Genomic DNA, 22520 nt, shown 5'->3' on the forward strand with positions numbered 1-22520 from the left:
ATATTTAACTCACTAAAACTCTTCTAAAGTGAGAATGTTTTAAAAATATTCAACCTCTACCATTTCATAGTAAATAATATGCAATATATAAACTCTGATGTATCCAAAGATTCTTAAAAGACATAACGGATTTTTCAGGAAAACCACTGGAAATTTAAATATTGATGAAAATGTAAAAGTGTGATAAGTCTGTGTTGAGAACAATTTGAAAATACTAAAAATATTTATTGGAATAATTGATTTACATGACCAATTTTCCTATGAAAACAAATGTTAAACAAAACAAAAATCCTTTGCCAATAATACCTATTCTTTTGTTTTTATTTATTAAACCATGTTTTCCCCCAAATCCAAGCTACTAAGTGTTAACAGTTCATTAAAATTGAAGTGTATACATCACCTCCCAAAATAGGATAAGTTAAAAAATATGCACGTGTATAACTAAAAATCTAAATATATTTGAACTGGAAACACTCGAGGTAAGGAAACTCAGTCTGCAGAATTCACTTACCTAAGTAATGTTTGATGTTACATAGGTTCAGAATAAATCCTCCTTTGTTAGTCAGTTCTGTAACATTAGTCCCAAATTACCTATGATAGTAAAATAACACCTAATTAGTGGGAAGCAAATACTCTCTGACAGTGTCAGACTTTTCACTATCATGAAAAATACGTAAATACGTATAATGCAAGATAAAGCTAGTAGGCCTTTACGAGATGAAATATATTCTTGAAAATTTATATATGCAAGGTAAAGTTGAACTAATATTTTTTCAATTACAAATTATAATTAAAACATCTTAGCCTCATGCCTAAAAGTTAGTAATCATTCAATTGACAACGGTTATTATTTTTGTCTTTTATGTTGATTATGAATTGTGATATATATGCTATATATTATATATATGGCATTCACTTTCAAAAACATGTCTTTAAAATTAAATCACCTTGTGTTTATAATTTTCTCAATAAGACCTTTCAAGTTTTTATAGATGTTTTCTACCTTCTTAAATACACTTTAAGAACACACATAAAATAAACTCTGAATAAAGCCAGTCACAAAAAGCCACATATCATATGATTTCATTACTATGAAATATTCAGAGCAGGCAAATATATAAAGATAGAAAGCAGATAGGAGGTTGCCAGGGGCTGGAGGGAAGGGGTTTGAGGAGGGACTGTTTAATAGGCACAGCGCTTCCTTTGAGGTTGTAAATGATCTGGAAATTAGACAGTGTTGATGGTTACACAATATTGTGAACATACTAAATGTCACTAATGGTAAATGTTGTGTGTGTGTGTGTGTGTGTGTGTGTGTGTGTGTGTATATTTGACCACAATTTAAATTAAATTTAAATTAAAGAAAAAAAACATACAATAAAATAGAACATAGTTTATATCAGACATTCCAGGAAACATACTAATTGGAAGATCTTCAAAAAATTATTTTGTGGTGCAATTACCTGTCTTTTAAAATGTGAAATATCTCTCAGCTATCTTCAGGAAAGTTTTTTTGTTAGAGGATTCTTAGAATTTCTTCCTTGATTTGAAGAGCTTTTACAGTGTTGACTGAAAATAGGATGTTCTGAAGACTAAATAATAGTTCACTTTCCAAAAGACTTCTATCTTTTTATGTTCCAAGTCACATATTCCAGCAGTGGAACAAGAACTGTTTAAAGGAAGTCCCCAAAATAAATAATAAGTGGATCATTGCTCACATCATTAAATATACACACTGCAAATTAATAAGCGCTATGCATAAATGGCTATGTTCATTTTAACATGCAGATTGTGTGATTAACATTAAGTAGAAATGAAATCATAGTGAGCACACTATGTTGGATATGAATGTTAAAAATTTTGGGTCACAAATCTAAGTAGTAGTAGTAGTAACAGAATTTCCATGTCTATGTTGCCTAAACCAGAAGAAATATATAAACGTTCTTTTTCTACTTGTATAATACAAAATGGAGTGAAAGAAGGGGAGAAAGGGGAAGGTAGATAAGGGTAAAGGGGGTCAAATACATGCTGACAGAAGGAAATTTAACTTTGGATGGTGAACACAAAGCAATACAGATGAAGTATTACAGAACTGTACACCCGAAACCTATAAAATTTTATTAACCAAAGTCACCCTAACAAATTTAATTTGAAAAAAGAATCTAAGAGAAAAATTGGGGGAAAAAAAGTTTAGCAACTAACATGGCAGAAATATGAGGCCGGAAATTGTCATTTTTCCCTCCTATCTAAGGGTTTGTTTGCATAACTTGCTGTGAAAGAGAGAAAAACATTCTGCTGGGCTGTCTAGCCCAGTTTGTGAGAAGGCCGAGAGTTGGGCATACAATTTGCAGACAAAGAGGAATTGAGTAGGAAGGCAAGAAGTGAGGGTTGGAGGCAGAAGGGTGCCGCTAGGTAAACGGGGTCTTGGCGGAGCACTGCTGTGAGCATATCAAGGCAAAAATAACTGGTTACCTTACAACCGAAGAGTAACATCATTTACTATTTTTCATTGAAAGGAAGCCGCTACTGGAAGTATTGGCTCTGGGCGGGTCTTTACCTCTAAAGTCAAGCACACCCAAACTGAACTAACCATATTAGCTGGAATAAATTTCTACTGACTTCTGGAATGATGTTCCCACGAACTAAGTTTACCTCTCCTGAAATTCTTACCTTGGAGTGTAAGCACTGAGCATTGTTCTGAATGGCACGGAGTTGACCCTTGAATACCACCGGCTTGAACTGCGTTCGGGTCCACTTAAACGCAGGTTTTTTCAATAAAACTGGCCCTTCGCATCACATCCCGGATTTCCGCATCCGTAGGTTCAACCACAGGAGGATCAAAAAAAGTATTTTCGCATTCCCAGCCGCAGTTTCCCAGCAGCAGATTCCCAACCACAGATGGAAAATACTGTTTTCAACCTGTGGTTGCTTGAATCTGAGGATGCAAACAGAACCCATGGATGCAAAGGGCTGACTGCAGTTAAATTTTTGACATTGTTTTCTCCCCAAATTATCATTATCCTTTTTTTTTTTTTAAACAGGATCTAGTATAGATTTGTTTGCTTATTTATTTATTTAGGCCAGGCAACCTTTGGTTGACCTCACAAATTGCAAGGACCTTGTCAGCTTACAATCTCTTATTTTTTATGCTTACAGCACCTGGTCTTCCTAGGTGGTCTCCCATCCAAGTACTAACTAGGCCGAACCCTACTTAGCTTCCAAGATCAGATGAGATGGGGCTTGTTCAGGATAGCATGGCTGTAGACTGTAGTTAAGTTTTGAAGGAGTCAAAACTTATACCTGGATTTTCAGCTGCTGGGGTAGATGCCCCACATCCCTATGCCATTCAAGGGTCAGCTGTATAGCTTTTTATTGTTTTTGCTAATGGTTTAATTTTCAATCTTGCTGGCGTTTGTTCATGTTCATCTTCCCTGCAATTCATATGTTGCAATCTTAACCCCCCAAAGGTGATGGTATTAGTAGGCGGATCCTTTGGGAGGTGTTTAAGTTATGAGGGTTAGAACCCTCATGAATGGGATTAGTCAGTCCTCTTATAAAGAAGCTTCATAGAGCCCCTTAGCATCTTCTGCGATTTGCACATAAAATGAGAAGTCTGCAACCTGGAAGAGGACCCTCGTCCCTGTACTGGTATCCTAATCTCAAATTTCCAGATTCTAGAACAGTGAGTACTAAATGTTTGTTGTTTATAAGCTCCTGGCCCATGGTATTTTGTTATAGCAGCCTGAGCGGACTAAAACAAATCTTATATTTAAACAAGTTACTAAATGAGACAAAGAGAGTTATTTCATTGACTAAACACATTTCTGTTCTGCCCAATCCTGAGAAATTACATACATTTCAATAACTAATATTTTCTTTAAATATTGTTATTATAAGAAAAAAACCTGTGAAATTCTGAAAAATGGGATAGATTTTTTTCATATTTTATTTTCTACGTATTTTTGAGAGTCTAGTTTAATTCTTGGAAATGCTTAACTTTTTGTTTCCCAAATTGGTACATAATTAGGTTTCCTTAATTTTTTTTTTTCAAAATTTAAAAATAATTCTGCCCTTTCCTAGAGAATAATTAAACATATGGATAATGAAGAAGTCAAGGAGAGATTCGAAATAACCTTTCTGAGCCTCTAAATAGTTCTTATAAAATGGCTTTTCCCCCTGTTGGTTTAGTGACTGAGAACTGAAAGGCACTTTCCCGATGGGCCATTATTTCAGAATCGGCAGTCCCAGACGACCACCCTTCCTGGGGTGAGGTTCATAGAGCAGATTGTGCAGGCAAGGCGGGGGATATTATGGACATGACATTAGGCGCAATTATTCCACCATTGAGCATTAGAGTTCTGCACTTTGTGATGCATGGGAACCTATGTTGTGCAGTCTTTCTGAATGAAAAAATCTTATAAAACTAAACCAGCAAAATAATTGTCAGGGAATTTGCATTTTGTCTTTATTTCTTTGAGAAAGGAAAGTTATTTTCTGATCGTTTTGACATTAGCCAGGATCTCTGATTAGGATTCCTCAAAACAGGAAGAATTCTGAGTTATTTTTCCATGAATTCAGTGAGTTTTGCTTTAAATGCTCTACTCTCTAGAGTGACTGACAAAAATAATTTATTCTAGGAATTTCTTCAAAATGTGAGAATGAAAATGTACCTAAATCCATTAAAAAAGACAAATGTATCAGTTTCCTGCTGCTGCTGTAGCAAATTACCACAAATGTGTGGCTTAAAAGAACACAAATGTGTTATCTTATGATTCTAGAGGTCATTAATATCTCTTTCCTAAAATTTTACGATTCCATGAAAATGTTAATTAAACTGCTTTATAAAAATTATGAATAAGTTCAATACATATCTAGGTTTTAGAAATGTGAAATATAAATATTGATTTCACTCTCAGTATATATTATTTCATGTTTATTATTGTCTTTTCTTTTTTTTTAAATCACATTAAACCATTCTCCATTTTCACCCTTGAAGAAGTATAGCCCAGATGAACAGGGAAAATTACGTTAATAAAACAATTCCTTTTTCTTTTATGTATAGTCTAGGAGTCATTGAATTTTTAAACTGGTTTTAGTAAGTCCATTTAAAACATTTTTTTTTTTGCATATGCTGCATGCACATTCATTTGTTTCTGATTTGCAAAGTTATTTCTTTCAGTCCATGGTCTTCTATAATAAGCAAGTTAATTCAAATCAAGTTACAAGGATTTCTTTAGGGCGATATTATTTGGCTATGTCATTTTATTTATTTACCTGTTCCTTTGCACATTTTCACAAACAATCAGGATTCTAAAATAATTAATATAATTGGTTGCTAGGTATAATGGGATACCTTGGCTATGAGGAATCAGCCTTAAAAAGTTATTTTTGGAATGCTGAATTTGGTTATGTAATAGAGAATCTTCTCAGCACAATGTTCGTTTGCAAGCAGATCAAAACCCAAACTATGAGGACTGTTAAAACTTAAGTTTCTAGGTTTTCAGGGGATGGTCATTTTTGAGTTTTGCTTTGGACCATGGCCCTAAACCAAATACCTAAACTAGGAAAACAGAGATATTTGTGGTTATTGACAGAAAGAGCACAATGGATGTAGGATAATATTTGGCCTCCATGACAGGTGACAGATGATATTTTCTTTGTGTGATTGAGAAACAGAAACCGAAGGATACTTGATGTCTTTTTTTTAGCTCACTCTTAGATCAAAAAGTGTTTCTGGAGGATCTGAGATCGTGTTTATGAAGTTTATCACTAAACCAATAACATAAAGATAGAGAGTCAACCAAATTTTATTACATATATTGCAGATTAAAAGCACTTTTTTATTTTGGCCTCACAGTAGGGGGAAAAGCTGCAGTGTTCTCAATCAATAAATTATTTACAGCAGAAAAATACTTAAAATTTTAAACTATATCTTAAGAATCAGTTCCAAAGGAAATTTTTTGCTAGTCAGTTATCTTTCCTGGCAGATATTGTTATAACTTGTCCTGCTTTAGCCTTCTCCTATAGGTAAGGCAGAGAGAAACTGACTTTAGTCTGATCACCAATCCTCTTGGTAGTACATGAGGCCAGGGCACAGACAACAGAACAGCGAGGGACACAAAAACTGGCCACTAACCGTGGAGGTCTGCTTCATGGTGCTCTGAACTCTAGGCTAGGAAATGTTGGCCTGTCCTTGGCAGATAGAAGCTTGTTCATTTATCCTCATTTACAGCTTCTAGAGATCCTTGTGGCTGAGATTTCCATGTTATCATGAGCTTTGTAGTTAAAAAAAAAAAAAATGAAGTGACTTCTGCTCCATTGGCACTTTGAAAGATAAATGAGACACCTAGCAAGCAGAAAATGTCTGGTGCATAACCTCAGTTTCAATGAGAAGATAGGTGTCTCAGGGCACATATAATGATCAAGATTTTTTAACATTCACTACAAACTCTGAATTTGACCTACCTGCAAAATAAGCCATCTACCAAGTCTGATATTATGGAAGTATTCTTTGTGATTATTTGGTTACTATATTCTGATGACTTATAATTTGGTATTAATGGAATAATAAAATAGATGAAAACTGGTGTTTAATTTCTCTGAACATCTCCAGCCCTGGCTATTTTCCATGTAAATAAAGCTTTCTTAAAATGTTTACTTTATTCATGCTTATAATGAAATCTATGTGTTTAATTTATTTGCTTATTTCAAAAGCATCTGAGGGGAAAATTGTATTTATAAAATCATAGTAGTGCTTATATTCATATATTGTGTAGAAATACCACATATACACCCAGCTATCCAATCTTTGTCATTTTATACATTAGTCTGGAAATTGTGAACAAGAATTTGGCTGAAATCATTGACTCTTTAACTAAACTATGAAAGATCAAATTGGGAAATCTCATTAGCCAAATCTTCTTAAAGAATCACTGGCAATAATGTTCCTTTATGATTCTTTTATTATTACAAAATCAACTTTTATTTTTCCCAATTCATCTATTTTAGAGATCTTACATACTATATTAAACATGAAAATGTGTGTCTTTATTATAAAGAAGTATATATGATCATTTTTGTAAAACAGACAGCTTTCAAGAAAATTTAACTAAATGCATTTTGGATGCTCTTAGATATCTACTAAAAGAAATGGTTCTAGAAAATAAATGCAAAACTGAAAATATTTTACTCCAAGTTTCTAATAGCAACCAAATATTTTATTCTGACAAAGCAGGAGGTAAAATTTCAATGGGCGGCAAAATATAAGCATGATAAAATTTTGATCTTCTGTGACCTTTTCTTTGGAGGCATATAGATCACTAAAAACATGAGCAAAGCCTCAGGACTAAAATGACCCTTGTAATGAGTAAGGATTGTGGGGGATGGAAAGCTCGCAAGGATGTCAGTGGCTTCTGTTATAATTCAGAGGATCCCAAAGAATAGCATGTAAGATTCTCAACTTTTTAAAGCACAGGTTTTTTTTTTTCCTTTTCTTCTTTTATCATAGGATTACAGAGTGAATATCTTTCTTCGTCAGAAATGGAATGATCCTCGCCTTGCGTATAGTGAATATCCTGATGACTCTTTAGACCTAGACCCTTCCATGTTGGACTCCATTTGGAAACCTGATTTGTTCTTTGCCAATGAAAAGGGTGCCAACTTTCATGAAGTTACTACAGACAACAAATTGTTAAGAATTTTCAAGAATGGAAATGTTCTTTATTCAATAAGGTGAGTCTTAGACTCAAATTCCCGATTTTAATGAAAAAGTATGTTTTTTTGTTTGATTTTAGTGAGTGTTTTGAAATTTTTGAGTAAGTGCTTTCATTGTTCCATCTGAGTTCCTTTAATGTATTATTTCTCAAATATGTCTAATCAACAATAACTGTCCCTATCTTCCAGATCTGGGAACTGTGTGAGAAATTCTTGGAAATCCAATTTTTAAACAAGTAGCCCAGGTTGTTAACATTGACAAAAGTTGATGGGTGGTTTAAAAGCAAATTGAATGGAAGGTTATATAATCATATAATCATACATTGTGATTATATTTTATGCATGCATACTCCTTTAAATATTCATAGGTAAAGAAATACTTAGATTTACTTGCCTGGGATCCATTTCCCATAAATTTTTTGTCAGGTATATATATATTTTTAGATCTCCTTGAACTTCTCTGGCCATCATTTTAGAAAAATCTTATTTACATTTTAGTTATTTAGTACACATGTCTCAGAAGACCATGTAGTCTTTTAAAACTAATATTAAGCAGAGAGTAGTGGGGAGTGGGGAAGGGGCAGGTAGATTGGGTAAAGCGGGTCAAATATGTGGTGACAGAAAGAAATCTAACTATGGGAGGTGAATATACAGTGTAAATATATATATATATATGCCTTTCTGCTAAATTGAACACCTGAAACTTATTGGATTTCGTTAAGCAAAGTTACCATAAAAAAAAAATTAAATGAATAAATAAAACTAATACTAAAACATAATGATAATTAATATCAAAATATAAATAATAAAAATAAAATTTCTTGACAGTTGAACTTTAGAACTCATTCAACTTTGACTGTTCATTAAATATCAAACAGGTATAAATTCAGTAAATGGCTTTTTACTTAGATATATTCTAAAATAAAATGATTATCTTAAATCTTCCACAGTTATTTAATTCATTTATTTAAATTAAACAACAATAACAACAGGAAATCAGGACCAGAATGGTCCTGAAAAAATATATAAAACATATATATTTTTAAATTTTATATTAGTTTCAGGTATACAGTATATTTGTTAGACATTTATTTATAAAATATATTCAATTTATAGCAAAAGGCAATTGTTTCAAAAATATTTGTATCATCTGTAATGTGTTTGAAAAGATATCAAGGTAAACTTAATACTGAGGCTTTAGGCTAAATATTAACTCTTTATATATTATCTCTCTATTTTCCTTTTGTTAACTTTTTTCCTCATTGAGCATGGGGATATTTGATTTTGAATTTATCTGCCCAATATCAGGGATAGTTGCTATTTTTACCAGGTAATAGTATGAGAAATAACAAAGATGAAAATTTAATCTTAGTGATTTAAAAAACTTTTCTACAAAGTGATTTTATAAATAATGCTAATCTCTTCATCTCAATGTATGTTTCTCATGTTTTCCTATTTTATGTGAACAACTTTCTTTTTAATACACTTATTATTTTCTAAGAGTGGCAAGGTAACACCACGCTACTGTAAAGTGACACATTTTTTTAGATTTCCGAAAACTAATATGTGTTAATATGATCCTGAATAATTAATTGCTACATAAGACATAAAGGAAGATTTCTGGTCTCATCATTAATTAAACCCTGAGCTCCCACAGAAACAAATAACTTAATGGTGAATCCCAGGTCTAAGCAAGAGAATCTTGAACCTTTATGGAAAATTACTAGAAAGCGTATGTCTCAAAAGATAGTGTGAGATGGAGCAGACATAGTTTTCCCCATTTCTTCTACTAAGTACAACTAAAAACCAAAGACTCTCTCTCTAAGGAGACTCCCTATGGTAGATGTAAGGAAACTGACTAAGAACCTTGGAACTTGAGAAACAACTTGGAGGTCAATTTGTGGAATTTTCTTTTTCCTTCATGTATCCCAGACTCGGAAATGAAGACACCAACAACCTGGATACATCAAGAGGTGCAGACAAAAAAGTCCCAACAGAAGCCTAATTTATACCAAGTCACATCATACATAAATTATAAAAACTGAATAAAAATTTAGAAAGCATCCAGAGAATAACAACATCTTACCAATAGGAAAAAACAGTTAGAATGACAGCAGATCTCTCATCAGAAGTCCTGCAGGCCAGAAAGAAGTGACACATTTAAGTGCTGAAAGAAAGGAATTGTCATCCCAGAATCTTGTACCTGCTGAAAATATCCTTTAGGAATGAAAGGAGAATCGAGATATTCTTGGGTAAAGGAAAATTAAGCGAATTTGTCACAAGTAGATCTATCTTGAAAGTCTAGCTAAGGAAGTTTTCCAAACAGAAAGGAAACAGTAGAAGAAGGAACATTGAAACATTAGAAGGTAGAAAGGAAACAGCCAAAATATGAATAAATATAATAATAGACTTTTCTTCTCATCTTGAGTTTCAAAATTATATTTGACAGTTGAAGCAAAAATTATAACATTGATATGGGGGAAATAAAAAGTAACAAATAAACTTTTTAAAATAAATTGTCGTAAAGTCACAGACTGTTAACATTAGTGTTGTCTAATACCCTTTCTTTGGGCATATGACTTTGTATTAACTCTTTCGAAAGATGATTTGTTATGATATATAAAAATATAAAAGTTGTTCAACAATTCTACTTCCGGGAATTTACATTACCTATATGTTCATGTGTATACAAGAGAGAGATGCCCACTGCACCACTGAAACGGGAACAACTAGGCCCTATGTATTTGATAAGAACAAGGCAGAATGCAGTGATAGTCCCGTATCATGAAATATTCTGCAGGAGATAGACCTAAGTATACTCATTATAAAGTCTGCAGAAATATATTTAAGTTTAAGAGAAATGTTTTATGTTCATTTTTACTTAAAACACTCTGCATATGTAAGCATGTGTGTAAAAATACACATGTAAATCCACGCACAAGGATTGTGGAGATGATTAGCTGAATTTGGGTAGGAATAAATGTGAACTGTAGATTTTACTATATGTGATTTTGTATTGTTTGGATTTTTCAGAAAGACTTATGAATTAAATACATATATTTTGTGACAGAAGCTCAATGTGAAGTCGTGACCTTTGAACCCTCTTTGTTGCGGGATCATGATACACAGCAGGAAATCCATGACAGGGTGCAAATAAAGCAAGTTTAATTTTTTTCCTGCTAATTTTAAAATTAACTTTGTGAAAGGTATGATTTAGTTTTTATAAGGCACTGTTTCATTTCAGAGAGATTTTGGGTGGCATAGATTGCAAGAATATATCACCAGGTATCATGGAATAATTATTTTGCAGTTATAATGTCTAGAATATCTCCACTGATAGAATTAAAATGCAATATGTGTTCCATATGATTATGGATATTTAGTTGTTTATATCGAGTTTCATTGGAATTGGAAAATGGTGCCATCCATCATGAATTTCTCACATGTCTTCTAATATTTTGAGGAAAGTTATGGAATAATTTGGAATTGCACTTTCATCTTTTTGGTATGAATTTGGATGAAACAGATGATGCTTCTCAGCTCCCAGTTTTTGTTTGCTATATCCTGGCTCACACCAAAGACTAAACTTGTTGTTTGTGAGTTGTTTTTGGAAATCTCACAGGACTTTGAAATCTTCAACTGGCATACAGTTTCTTTGTTAACAAAAGTTGTGCTAGGAAAAAAAAACCTCATTCAATTTACAAATGGAGCATTTGGGATGTTTCATTAGAGTTCTGGCTTTACGGATTGTTTAAAGAAAGAAGCGGAATGTCCTGGCAAACCTGACCTATTGTACTTATCCATTTATCTGTGCTTTCTCCTAAAACTCACTAAAACAAAGAAATAAACTGAATCAGGAATAAAATGGCATTAACACACAGGAGGATGGAAGTAATGAAAAAGACAGCAACAGATGATGATGACAACATATTTTAGGAAGCTTGAAAAATCTACGCACTTGTGAAAACTGACGTAACAGGCAAAGATAGCCAAAACCTAAGTCAAAGTGGAGAAACCCAAAAGAGAGAAAACAACATCCTCACACTTTCAGAAATTTGAGGCAGCTAGGACTTCAGAAAGTGGAGGCTAGAAAAGAGATCAAAGAAAAACAATTGATTTAAACTCTGTAGAAACAGTGAACCTTCTATTCCTGATTTTCTCATCCATGTTCTTTAGACAAGGGGCTACCTTTTTACCTTTTGAACTAGGCAGAAAGCATGACAGAAAAATCTCAAGGAGGTTGTGCCAAGAGCTATAATTGTAGCAAACTACTAAGCTTAACCATGAAGAATAATTACATATTCATAACACATGAATAACCGATTATTAATTTAACTATAAATGTTTATATAACTAAATTTTGAGTATAGTGGGAGAGTTCAGTGTACATGGAGCATGGCATAAAGAGAAATTAATTCTAATTTTCCCTTGTGGGAAATTAATAGAAATTTTACAAATTTAAAAAATTGAGCATAATATTATAGCAATTTAGACATATGAATATAAATCTTAGACAAATAACTAAAGAAAGGCTGCCTTTGAGAAGTTAAAAATGGAAGTAGGGATGGGTAAGGCAAAGGTACAACTGTTTTTTATATGTTTTATATAACTGTTTGAACTGTTAAAATAATACACATGTATTATATTGATAATTTTTAAATGAAGTACTTTTTAAGTAAGGGCTTTGGAGCCAGAAACATGACTCCAGATTTTCAAGTTAGATATTGATTTTACTTTACTTATGAAGTTAGCCCATTTTTTATTTAATGGGTGCTGACAGAGGTCACAGACTCCTGGGTCAGAGACGAAGGAATCTATCACCCGCTGCCAGCAAGCAGCACGAGCATCAGCATATTTACCTTACTCCTCCCTTGTCCTCCATCTCAGTGGAACAATGCAACAAGCCAGACAGATCTAACACTCACTGTGGGTCTGTGTCACAGCTGTGGAACACTGAGTTTGGGGGATCCACTGATTTTATAGCAAGATATAAGCAAGCCTTCTCTTGGTCCAGGGGAACAAAGTTATCTAATTTCTCAAAATTAGCAATTGCATAAACAGCCCTGAGAAATTGCAAAGGGGAAAGAATTGTCAAGGCTTTTGGTCTTGGTACACCTGGCGAGAGGTGTACCAAGGAACGCGAGCCCAGGGGGAGCTGACACTCACCCCAGATCCAGGCTCTGGAATTTACCAGCTGTGGTTGGTGGCAAGTCTCTTTACTTGTGAAAGGCTCATTTTTCATAATAGTGAAAATACTAATTCTCATGAGTCTGAAATAGTGTATGTAAAGCACCCAGTGTAGTGCCAGGCATATGATAGGCACTGAAGATGTGAATTTTATCTTTCTAAAAAGAAAACAAAAAACTAAAACAAAACCATAGAAATTTGTGTTGTTTTCCAGAATCCACAAGTTATCCCTGTAAAGACTCTTGCAAGTTATTAATCTATCTAACTTTAATACTTGTGAAATGGGGGTGACGATATCCTTTTCACAAGACAATGAAAGCACATTATGGACAGTTAAATCTTATCTGCTGCTTACTTGACTAATGCTAGTAATACATACTGATACCACCAACTCAGCTACTTATGTTACGGAAGTACTATTCCATTAAAAATCAAATAACGGGAAGAAATTGTATATCAAAAATGCTATGCCCAGTGACTTATTTAAGATCACAATGCAATTTCAGCTTTTATTTAAGCTAAACATAATCACTCTTTGAAATCTGGTTGTGAAAAGAATTAAAGTTTACTTATTATGTATTTATTTTTTTAACATTGACAAGCATTAATTTTTAAATAGAAAAAGCAAACTTATTTCAAAAGTTGCTTTTTAATATGCTGTTTATACAAAGGAAATCGGTTTCTAAATGCCATAAAATTTGTTCTAAGGAGAATTTTGCTTGTGCGTGACTATGTAATTTTTCTGAAGAAGTCATAGTTTATAGTCGCTTCCTAAATTGAGCATCAATAGCACTGATATTGCATTGCTGATGGATTGATTAGCTTTATGATCATCTCTACAATCAGATGACAACAAAACTCCAAATTTGAACACCAATTCTAATCTCTTTTCTAGTGTTCCAACAATCCAATCTCTCCTGAGAGTTACTTACTCTTTGTAGAATCATTCATAACAAAATACCAAATAATTCACAAAAAGATATTAAAGCCATGGGGAAATTCTTATATTTTCTAAAGTATAATTACATTTCTCTGATTTCTTTTGGAAGAATTATTTGTGTATATTTTACTAATTGTGAATGAAATACTCTTTTCTAGTGTTCCAACAATCCAATCTCTCCTGAGAGTTACTTACTCTTTGTAGAATCATTCATAACAAAATACCAAATAATTCACAAAAAGATATTAAAGCCATGGGGAAATTCTTATATTTTCTAAAGTATAATTACATTTCTTTTGGAAGAATTATTTGTGTATATTTTACTAATCGTGAATGAAATATTCATTTCTTGTCTCATAAAAAAACATAAAATTTAAAAAGTCACATTAAGTATAGAAACCATTTTTATGAAACATGCCTTTGAAAAGCAGTTTACTTAAAGATTGAAGGCGTAGAATCTAGAGCTAGACCCCTGGGTTTACAAATTCGGCTCTTTCTGCTTTGTAATGTCAGGCGAGTTAACTTCTCAGTTTCCTCATCTCTCAAATAGGAATAATATAGCTTACCTGTCTTATAAATTTGTAGTAATAAATAAACAAAAAACATACACACACAGTATTTAAAATAATGCCTATCACATGCTAAGCATAATAGATATATTACCTATTATATTACAGATAATATTTCAAAGATGAAAATTCATTAAGAAGCAATTGTCCTTATAGCAATATATTTAGAAATATTAGGAACTAATCAAAATGTTTATTTTCATAAAGAGCCTACAAAGAAATCAGAAAACAGTTTTTTAATACTTCAATTAATAGTTAAGATAGACACTATACTGTAGGCAATGCTTGTTCAAAAATGGGTAAGAGCTCAGTTTTCATCAGGTCAATTGTTTGTCACAGATTATAGTCATCTTTTTTAATACTACTACTTCACTAAGCCAAGACGTCTTAGGAGAAAGTTAAAATACCATATCCTGTTTATGTGTCTTGTCTCAGAAAGAACTTAGTGTCCTCTCTTACACAAGAAGATATTCATTTCCAAACCAGTAGAATGTAATTAATTGACTTCTGATTTCGTTTTCTTTTGATATGGTCAGGAAAAATTATAATTTATATGTAATGTTTTGATAAAGAAATTCAGTATCATACTCACCAAGTTGACACATATTTTTTCATTCATATGCTGTTAAAGAAACAATTGTATTGTGCCTTAAGCAAAAAGAGAGTGTCAATAAACAAATGTTTTTCAGGATATGATTTATGACAAGAGTTCTACAAACAGTGTTTTTCTTTCCCAAATAATTCCTTTCAAGTACTTTTTTTTCTTTTTAGAATTATGTAATGTCTCATTTTATGCCAGAAAAATAGCCAGGATATGAATTTGACATCACACGCATGGCGAGAGCCTGGAAAAGATTCTGAGAATGCTATTTACTTCCGTACAAAAGGTCACAGAATTAATTCTCTGAGCCAGCATTTGAAACTGACTGGCCAGAAGGCCTTGATGTCTGGAAAACTAACGTGCATACGTTCAAAATGTACTTGCGCATACACCTCTAATAAACCCTCTCACAAGACAGAGAACATTGTGTCCAACTGATTTTATAATCGCCTTTTTAAGAGAGAACTTTGCAAATCTGCAAGATCATACATACAGGCTCACTTGACAGCTGAGCCAGGAGAAAATTTCTTTTGAAGCATGAACTCTATGAGTTATTTTAGTGTGTTATGGACTCTGACTTGAATGAATTGTCAGATGATCCTCCTGGGACTCTTAAAAATTCAGCAGCTTCACATGTCCCTTCATTTATGTCTCTCAAACTATGTTAATTGGATCTCACCAGGAGTAGTCGCTGTAGAACATACATCATTTTAACTTTATGTGTATGGTCTGTATAAAAATGCCATTTTGGAGAATGTGGTTACATTTACTAGAGCTAATGATTATGTTTTGTTAAAATTTAAACAAACCATTTTTATATGTAATTTAATTCAGTCGTCTTTGTGCCCATCTTATATAATTTTGGGGAGGGGAAGATGGGGACATCTGGGAGCGGCAGGATGTACTAGTAATCTTCAATAATGAATATTTATTGTTTACTGTGTGTCAAGCACTTGGCTAAGCACTTCACATGTATTAACTCGTGTATTGCTCACAACATCTCTCCAGAGTAGATACTATTATTATCTTCATTCTAGAGATGTGAAAACAGAAATACAGTGAGTTGAAGTGATCTGCCTTCAGTCCCAAAGTTTAGGGAAACGGACCTGCCTCAAGTGCTCACAAATATACTGAATTTTTCTGGGAATATTTTCAATAAAAAGGGCTGGCTAGAGAGATCTCAGAAAAGAACTTTAAGTAAGTTTGGGTTGTTTGGATCTGGTCCTCTTTTTCTCAGGTCCAGGAACTACAAATTCTTGGTAACCCCTGAAGATACTTGGTAATAAACTTTTCCAATAAAAAAAATATTCAGGAGTGACAAAGGATCTGGAATGAACACATACGATTACCTTTTGGAATAGGAAACATGAGTGGAATGCTGGTGTACTTCATCCAAGTCATCCCATTTTGTGTGAAGCCAGATTAAAAGTTGTTTGGTGGGCGTGGAATGATGTCACACATTCTAGAGAGCTATTTCTTGACCTTGATAAGACCTTGTGATGTGCCCTAGTCCCACAATAGTAAACTCCAGTCTGATACCTAGAATTTTTAAGTCCTCCAGATTCAGCATTTATTTCATTGCTAAATACTGCTGGATATTCATCGACAACTTCTTCAATGCAGCTGCAAAGATGACTGAAAGTTGTCACACAGGATTGCTTCTCTGCACCCTGCCTTTCCACATCCAGCACTGCAATCCCCTGAATACCCTCGCCTCCACAGATGTGCTGCCCTTGTGATTTGGGGGAAGTGTGTCTCTTGGCATTTGGTATTAATTTTATAGAACTCACTCAAATTATTTTTTGAGAGTCTCTTCTAGAAATATAGACTTCCTTTAGACATCTACAGCCCTCTCTAAAGGAAAAAAGTAAATACAGATAAATAAATGCACAAGTAAACAAATGTGATTGGATGTTCAATTATATAGCTTTTCTCCCCCCCGCCCTTTCAAAAAGCCAGTTATATATGTGTTCAGCTGTTTCAGGGTAAATAACATACCCAAGTTGGAGCAAATTTTATTTGAATAGGTATCAGTCACCACCAACAGTAACATTGTTTTCCAATTGTACCCTGAACAATATAAGATCATTATGATATCATAAATTTCTTTTAAGAATAATTGCTTTGATTTTTTTCAGATTGACATTAACACTTTCCTGTCCAATGGATCTCAAGAATTTTCCAATGGATGTGCAAACATGTATAATGCAACTGGAGAGTTGTAAGTACAAACAACTTACTTTTCTGAATACTTTAGAAAATATAATAGATATAAATGGTTTTTAATACATTATGTCGATTATTTATTTTCTAATATTTTGGTTAGATATTTACCAAATAAGCATTGGATCTTTCACCAGGTATTGAAAGTCATGTCTATCAATACATGCACTCTATACCATGATAAAGAAGTAAACTGAAGACCGAGGAATAACAGATTTCAAGCCTAAAAAGCAGCTTTATGTCTCTATATAAATTATCAAAAATGAAAGGAATAATCATCATTAAAAACAAACTACCATTTTTTTATTGCGTGCCTGCTATAGACCAAGTATTTTGCATATATTATTTCTCATACTCACAATAAAGATACTGCTATTTCCATATTTCCAGTTATGAAGTGGTCATTTTGAACGACTGAGTATTGTGCTCCAATTCATGGAAGCTGAAAACAGCAAACCATCTTGTTCCGAAGTCTCTGCTGACTCTGAACCATTATGCTGCCTCTCAGATAATATTTATTGAGTATACTCTGCTAGGTATGCTGTGTATGTTATCACAAGAGAACAGAAATTTGTCACATTTATCAGATATTTATCCAAGCTTATAGACATTTCTTTAAATATCTTCTTTCGAAGTGGATCCATATGCATCACTGAATATCGTCAACACATACAAATTTCAGGTCCTTCTATTTCTCTGAACTTATATATATAATCAAATCTAAACTAATTGGTTTGTATGCTTAATGCCATACAAAAAGTAAATAGTTTTTCTTATAGTGTTTTGTTATATCCTGGGGGATGAAAGCGTTTGTTTTGATACATTCCTTGAGGAAAATTTGAAGGTGGATCTTCAGACTTCCAGGCCTCAGAGGCAAGGTTGTAGTGTGGTGTAGCGGTCACTAGATGGCGTGCCTACTTCACAGGGGGAACGCGGCCCTCTCTCCGCCTTGGTTTCTGTTAAAGTAGGGAAGTGGAAATATCTGTTTCTTTGATGATAACGCCTTTCTTGTTAAATTTAAATGCATTAATTTTATAAATAGTTCTTAAGTATTAAGCAGATCCATGCATAAAGTACTAAATAAAATGAAAGGAAAATAAAATAATCTAGTTTTAGTTGGGGAACTATTTAGCAATAAACAAGGAGGGGCAACAAAAGATTCCCAGCAGAGCAGATTTTTTATCCATACTGTGAAGGCACTTTGAGGGCAGGCTAACTCTGTGTCTTGGAAGTAAAATTATGTACATGGGAAGGTATTGAGAAAATAAGTCGTATGCACACTAGTCTAAGAGAAACTGGTGCCTTAATTGGCTATTACCTAATGGGCAATGAGGAGCTGTTCTAGATTTCGGAGAAAGAACATGATTTGGTCAATTTTATGCTCTTAAAGATTCTCTCAGCCAAATGACCCAAGTTTATTTCTAAATGACCCAAGTTTATTTAAGAAGGTGTCACAATATACCAACAAAGAAGAATAAAAGTAGGGACGAAGGGGAATGATGTGGAAGGTAGAAACATTAGAGGCTGCAGGGGAGGCAAAATTTTACCTTAACCCTCTTAGGCCTTTTTTTTTTTTTTTTTTTGGTTGAGACTGAAAATTAAACAGACATAAGACAGATTAACAGGAGAAAAGGGTACGCATTTAATTACTATAAATTTTATGTAACATGGGATCCCTCATATGAAAATGAAGACTCAAAGTAGTGGCGAAAAGGAAATGCTTTTATACTAGGTTGGACAAAGAGAGGTAATTGTGAAAAGGTAACTAAACTATGTGGGGAGGCTAGAGGAAGATAAGAGTTTTTTATTTTATTTTATTTTTTTTTTAACAAGGTCTGTTTGTACAGAATTCCCTTGACTTTGATTCCCTGTCGAGGAATGTTTCTGTTTTCCTGGTACAGGGAGCACATCTTTCACATGGGCATTTTTATCTCCTGTTTCCAGGAAGAAAAGGGGAGATTAAGAAGCCCTTGCTGCATCTGCTGTTTTTCAAGTGCCTCTACCTCAAAATGATCCATATGCTCAAGTGGCACTTTTTGTGATGGTATATTCTGCTACTATTCATTCATTTACATACAAAGTGGATGTAAAGACTTAGAGCTAAAGAGCTTAGATAAATAGAATCACATTGGAAATATTGACAAAGAAAGAAAACCTAGGATGAGAAGTAAATGTTGAAGAGAATATTGACATATCCAACATTAATATACCCGAGGTTTGGGAAATTTAAGTAAAAAGCTAAGGGAGGAGTTAGAACTGGGGATACACTGTTAAAAGCTATATTGAATGGTTCAAATAATAACATGAAATTTCCAAAGGAGAGAATATAGAGAGGGACACAAACACATAGAGAGCAGATCTTTAAGAAATGTCTACATTTAGAGGGTGTTGAAAGGAATTCCAGTCAAGGGGTTGTTGCAGATGGCAAATTAAACTCTTATCTTCAAAAGAGAAGAGCCTGTTGAGTTAGATCTGTTTATCAGTATTAAATGCTGCGAAATGTTTTTTAAAAAGATGACTGAAAAAAGAGCCACTGTTATTCATGACAAAGACAAATGTGATTAGAATGATGAGGGTCAAATTTGGATTCCAAAAAGTTAACAAAAAGTGCATGATGGGAAAGTGAAAGCAGTGAGTAAAATCTATTATTCCACGAACATTTGTTCTTAAAGAAAAATGAGAGAGAATACAGCTCCTGAGGGATAGTTGGGTCATTGGACTATTTTTTTTAGAGTAAAGAAAGGTACTGGGCTGTCTTGCAAGAAGCAAATGCTGGCATAATAAGAATGTTTATTGTCTCTGTCTTGCCCAGAACATTTCCAAATCAGTCAAAAATTCAACTTGGGAAAATAGAACCTCTTGTCCCCTCCCCTTGTTTCTTAATTCCTTTATCGGGAGTGAGTAGATTGCCTCATTTATCCCTTTCATATTTCAATCATTAAATACTTCCTGCCCTCCTATTATGAATTAATTTATAATAAGCTCATGAGAAAGATACTATTTATTAAACTCCTATAGTAGATATTAAAATACTTTCAAAGTAGAAGCTACCGAAGTCAAATTCTTTAAGATGTGTTTCTTGAACTCAGAGCAATTACCCACTTTTAAAAAATAAAGGCTAAATATGACAAGTTAAAAGATTGAAAAGAGTTTAACCTACTGGGAAGCAAGAGCTATAAGGAACAGTACCTACTGTTGAATGAATTCTGACTGCAAAGGGGAAAAGGAAACAAATTGGGACCAGAGGCGTAGAAAACAAGCAAAAAAGAAACATAATTTAAAGGCAAAGATTTAATGGCCCATGATGATCAACCTTCTTAAAGACAATAAATGTTCAATAAGTCTATGTCGATGGTCAAGACTCTTCTAAGTGACCTGGACAATGTTCATCCATTTAAGCATCAAGTAAATAATATCTTTCAAATATCTAATATATTCCACTTATTAGGTTGGGTGATACAATAATAAATAAAGCGCAAAAGATTATTTTTTGAAGGACATCAAAGACTAGTTGAGGAGTTATTTATGCAAGTATAAAAATCCAATTAAAGATGATAAGCATATGTTAATGGCATACTGTTAGCACAAAGGAGAAAGCCACTAAGAGAATAGTAGTAAGTACATAAACTTAGAAATTTATTTACAAATAAACTTAGAAAATTATTTTTTCTAAGCTAGCAATAATTCTGCACCTGTAAAAGTGTGCATTCACGTTTTAGATTTAAAATCCTGGATGATCGAACAAATTCCTAGTGTTAGGAAAAGATAGAAAGAGACATACAGAGAAAATCAGAGGAAGAGAAGTTTTGTGGTAAAAATTGATGAGAAAAACAAAAACAAGTATGAGCTAAAGATAACATCAAAGAATAAAAATGAAATAAATAACTCTCAAACCAGAACTAAAAATACTGATTTCATCAAATAGAATGTGAAAAAAGAGAAAAATAAAATTAATAAAAATATAGTGTATATGAAGCACAGAAAGAGATAAAAAAAATTGCTCAATATTAGCATAATTAAAATAAATGCAAAGGGTCGAATTCACCCAACAAAACAGATTCTCAAGTTAGATGTTAACAAATATTACAATATAACAATATGTTGTCAACTAAACACTTTTTAAAAATACCATGCAAAAAACGGGAAGAAAAAGATAGAAAAATACATATTAGAGAAATGTTCCTATTTTCCTAAAAAAATTAGGAAAAATAAATTAGAAGAAAAAAATCATAAGACAAACCCTTGAGTAACATGCTGGTAAAGAAACAATACATAAATAAGCTATAATGATTATAAAAGTGCCTTCCATATAATTTTCAAAAATATAAAACAAAAGCAGGTAGAACTATGATTAAAAAATAGATAAATCAATAATTTACTTGAGTGTATGTATAAATATTTGAACAAAACAAGTAATTTATAGGTAGATAAAAAACTAATAGTTTTTTTTTGTTTTTAGCATAAAAGAACATTTATAAAAATTATATAGTAAGCCAAAAAGGAAGCTTCAATCAATTCCTAGGAATAAACACATGATGGAATGTGACCTCTGGCTAAAATGCAAAGTAATCAATAATAATATTAAAATTACTATAAACTATTATATATTAAAATAAATTATTATACATCATTATACAATAATTATCTAGAAATTAACAGCATATACTAAATGACTTTTTAAAGAAGAAATAAAGGATTTGGTGCTAAAGAACAATGAAAGCACTAAGTATCAAAATTTTGAGACACTGCTAAAGCAGTTTTTTGTACTAAAAACTATTGAGCGAGGCATTCTATTCATGAAAACCAAAAAGGAATAAAGCATTGAAAGAATCACATAAAACTCCAAGGATGGTACTTGGGAAAATCTTAGAAACTAGACACAACTCTGGAGAAATTCTTCAAGCAGAAAAAGTATTAGGTTGCATGTAAAAAAAATACAAGCTGAGATCATGGAAATAATAGTAGATACGCCAGAATGAAAACAGTAAAGAAAATCTTGAGCAACTCTCTTTTTTTTTTCCAGTCATATTCACTTATCTGGCATTAGAAAAGAACCTCAGGCAAAAGCTTTATTTGAATAAGAGAATGAAAAGAATTCCATCTAGATAGCTAAATTCGTCATAAATTAATGAGAATTTCAAAGAGCTGAGATAATAGTGGGGAAAAACAGAACAATTGGAAGACTTTTTCAGTGATTTGCATAAGAATTAATCATAAGGATGATTTTCCCAAGATTTTTCTTCATCGTGAGGATTGAATGTTCTTTTGTTTACATACGTTAGAAGAC

General features: G+C 32.9%; 1 protein-coding gene and 1 pseudogene across 3 annotated transcripts in view; one reads left to right on the forward strand and one right to left on the reverse strand.

Moving 5' to 3' along the window:
- The window catches only part of GLRA3 (glycine receptor alpha 3), a 131175-nt gene that overhangs the window by 55566 nt on the left and 53089 nt on the right, over positions 1-22520 (forward strand). For all 3 annotated transcript variants that reach the window (XM_006906307.1, XM_015600699.1, XM_015600700.1), the window contains 2 exons: positions 7508-7731; positions 17149-17231. In XM_006906307.1, coding sequence (XP_006906369.2) covers positions 7508-7731; positions 17149-17231 — 307 coding nt within the window. The remainder of the gene's footprint in view (positions 1-7507; positions 7732-17148; positions 17232-22520) is intronic.
- LOC112475129 lies at positions 3148-3266 on the reverse strand (annotated as a pseudogene).

This window comes from Pteropus alecto, unplaced genomic scaffold (assembly GCF_000325575.1).
Source record: "Pteropus alecto unplaced genomic scaffold, ASM32557v1 scaffold50, whole genome shotgun sequence".
NCBI lineage: Eukaryota > Metazoa > Chordata > Mammalia > Chiroptera > Pteropodidae > Pteropus > Pteropus alecto.